This window comes from Vollenhovia emeryi, unplaced genomic scaffold (assembly GCF_000949405.1).
Source record: "Vollenhovia emeryi isolate VEMERY1.0 unplaced genomic scaffold, V.emery_V1.0 DF940462.1, whole genome shotgun sequence".
In the NCBI taxonomy this organism is placed as follows: domain Eukaryota; kingdom Metazoa; phylum Arthropoda; class Insecta; order Hymenoptera; family Formicidae; genus Vollenhovia; species Vollenhovia emeryi.
Window position 1 is genome coordinate 1 of NW_011965904.1, and position 3,534 is coordinate 3,534.

The 3,534-nt window shown below is 40.5% G+C and overlaps 1 protein-coding gene across 1 annotated transcript; it reads left to right on the top strand.

Moving 5' to 3' along the window:
• Nucleotides 1–172: 172 nt before the first annotated feature.
• On the top strand, nt 173–3,178 carry LOC105555996. The gene has a single exon (XM_012003052.1). It carries the CDS (start codon nt 173–175, stop codon nt 3,176–3,178), a length of 3,006 nt encoding a protein of 1,001 aa, XP_011858442.1.
• The last annotated feature ends 356 nt before the right edge of the window (nt 3,179–3,534 follow it).

Consider the following 3,534-nt stretch of genomic DNA (forward strand, 5'->3'; position numbering starts at 1 on the left):
TGGTAGATTTATAGTAAAATTACCGGTTAAAGAAGAAATATTAAAGGCTTTAGATGGCTCCAGAGAGGTAGCGTTAAAAAGATTTATAGCTTTAGAGCGAAAGTTTATTAACAAACCGGAACTAAAGAAAGAATATGTAAAATTTATACAGGATTATTTACAGCTGGGACATATGCGAAAGGTAGTTTGTCCCGATAAAGATAAACTGAGAGTCTTTTTACCACATCACGCAGTAATAAAAGAGAGTAGTGCTACCACCAAAACAAGGGTGGTGTTCGATGCATCCAGTCAGTATTCAAAGGGTAAATCTTTAAACGACGCGTTATACAAGGGTCCTGTCATTCAGTCTGATTTATTTGACCTAATTATACGATTCAGATGTTATAAATACGTTCTGTGTGCGGATATATCAAAAATGTACAGGCAGATTTTAGTGCATGAAGAACAAATTGCGTTGCAAAGTATTCTGTGGAGAGAAGAGCCCGAATCAAAGATAGAGGAAATGGAACTGCTTACTGTAACTTACGGTACAAAACCGGCTTCGTTCTTGGCCACTAAATGTTTATACCAATTAGCCGAAAGTGAAAAGGTAAATTATCCTAAAGCTGCAAAAATAGTTTGCAGGGATTTTTATATGGACGATTTACTAACCGGGAGTAATACTAAAGCCGAAATTATAGAGCTACAAAAGGAATTAACGGAATTGTTAGCGAGAGGTGGTTTTGCACTACATAAATGGAACTCTAACATAATAGATCAAGAGAACAATATAAAAACAGAAAGTAAAGAGGTAGACATTAGTAAGGATGCGGAATCTAAATTAGTAGGTATATTATGGAGTCCAAGCAAGGATACTTTTCGATACAAGGTATCGTTAAAGGAGGGCGAAACTCGTGTAACAAAGAGAGTTATGCTATCGCAGATTTGCCGATTATTCGATCCTTTAGGTTTAGTGGGGCCAGTTATAACGTTAGCCAAAATACTTATGCAGGAACTATGGAGTTTGGGTATAGACTGGGATGAATCCCTCCCTATGCATCTTCATAGAGCATGGGATCAAATGAAACTACAATTATATTTACTTAACGAGTTAGAGATACCTAGATCGGTAATCCCGGGTAAAACGAATTCACAAATACAAATACACGGTTTTTGTGACGCCAGTGAAAAGGCTTATGGAGCCTGCGTATATTTACGGGAGCAAGACGAGCGTGGTCTTTTAACAGGTTCCCTACTGTGCTCAAAATCAAGAGTAGCGCCTATGAAGGCACTATCCTTGCCTAGACTGGAATTATGCGGTGCAGTGCTACTGGTAAACTTGATGGATAAGGTAATAAATAGCTTGCATTTGCAGATACACCAGAAATTTTACTGGACAGATTCAAAGATAGTGTTAGCATGGATAGGTTCCTCGTCCAGAAAATGGCAGGCGTTCGTGGCAAATAGAGTTAGTGATATTCATGATAAGTCTTCACCTTCAGATTGGCGACATATAAGTTCAAAAGACAACCCCGCAGACTTGATTTCCAGAGGGGCCACCCCCGAGCTATTAATGCGAGCAGATAGTTGGTGGAAAGGACCACCATGGTTGATGCAGAATAAAGAATTCTGGCCGGTGGAAGGTGAGGAATTATCATGTGAGAGCGTTCCAGAAATGCGAAAACAAGCAATAATAGCGACGGCTGTGAATTGTGAAGCGATTATTAATTATAATAAATTTTCTTCGTTAAATAAGCTACTGCGAGTAGTTGCGTATGTATTAAGATTTAGTCATAATATACGATGTGAAAAGAAAAGGCGTGAAATAGGGGCAATAACTGCTGAAGAACTCCAGAAGGCTAAGGCGTCTACTATCAAGTTAATACAAAAGGAAGAATTTAAAGATGATATTAAGGCGTTGAAGGGCAACAACAAGGTCCGAAGAGATTCCAAGTTAGTGTCGCTATATCCGTACTTGGATAGCAATGGAATATTGAGGGTCGGAGGAAGACTGAAATACGCGACGTTATCGGACGAAGTTAAGCACCCTATCTTGATTCCCGCATCGCATTACTTTACCACTTTGGTAATTTTGCATCATCATGAAAGATTATTCCACGCTGGTGTCCAGACAACTTTAAATTCCATTAGGGAAGAATTTTGGCCAATCTTCGCAAAAAGTCGTGTGAAGAAGATTCTACGAAACTGTGTAAGATGTCGCAAGGCCCATCCTAAAGCCGGCTGGCAATTAATGGGAGAGTTACCTGCAGTCAGAGTTAACATCAGCAGACCTTTCTATAACTGTGGAGTAGACTACTGCGGCCCTTTCCTCGTCCGAGATCGAATTCGTCGCAACAGTAAGAAATACAAGGCATATGTGGCTATATTCATTTGTATGGTCACCAAGGCGGTACATATAGAATTAGTAGAAGACTTGACAACCGAGGCCTTCTTAGCCGCTCTAAAAAGGTTCATCGCAAGAAGAGGCAAAGTGAAGAATATGTACTCGGACAATGGAAGAAACTTTGTGGGTGCCGATCGTATACTACAACAAGCTTTGGAGGATATGACGTTCAATAGCACGGTGCAAGAGTTTGCAACTAAAGAGCAAATAAGTTGGCACTTCATACCTCCAAGGTCACCTCATTACGGAGGTTTATGGGAAGCAGCAGTGCGTTCTATGAAGCTACTTCTAAAGCGTACTTTGGGCGAGGCATGTCTGACAGTGGGAGAAATGACGACCGTATTGACTCAAGTAGAAGCGATACTAAATTCTCGACCTTTAACCCCCCTGTCCGAGGATCCCAATGATATGAAGGCTATAACACCGGGACATTTTCTAATAGGAGAGAATTTACAAGCTTATCCAGAGGAGGATTTACAAAAGGTACCCGAGAACAGGCTTTCTCGTTGGCAGCACGTTGAGCAACTCAAGCAGCAGTTGTGGTCAAGATGGCAACAGGAGTATCTAACAACATGCCAGCAAAGAAGCAAATGGAAAAGAGATAACGACAGCAAATTCGTCGTTGGTCAACTCGTGATGTTAAAGGAGTCGGGCAGTTTACCCCTTGAATGGATTCTCGCAAGAATTACTGAAGTACATCCAGGACTAGACGGAAAAATCCGGGCTGTTACCTTACAAACCAAAACGGGGATTTACAAACGAGCAATCACTAATGTAGCTCCTATATCCGATTAATTAACCATGCCACATTATAAAGGCATTTTGTATGTTTGTTTATTTGTTGGAAGCCATTTATTTTAGTTATAACTACTCTACGTTTTGAAAATATATGATATTTGTCAAGGCGGGCGGCGTGTCCGATATATGTAATCTTTAGTTTTATAAGTTTATGGTTTGTATGGCGCGCCTCCTAATTGTAACCAGGATTGAGCAGATGTCGCGCCCGTAAAGGAAGAGCGGCGCTCGCGTTTCCTCTCAAGTCAGTCGCAAGCCAGCTGCTGACACGCAAGCACGTTAATAAAAGCTTATCGATCAAATAAAAGAGTTTTTCAGTTATCAAGTAATTGTATAAAACGTTTGAGCGAATAAGC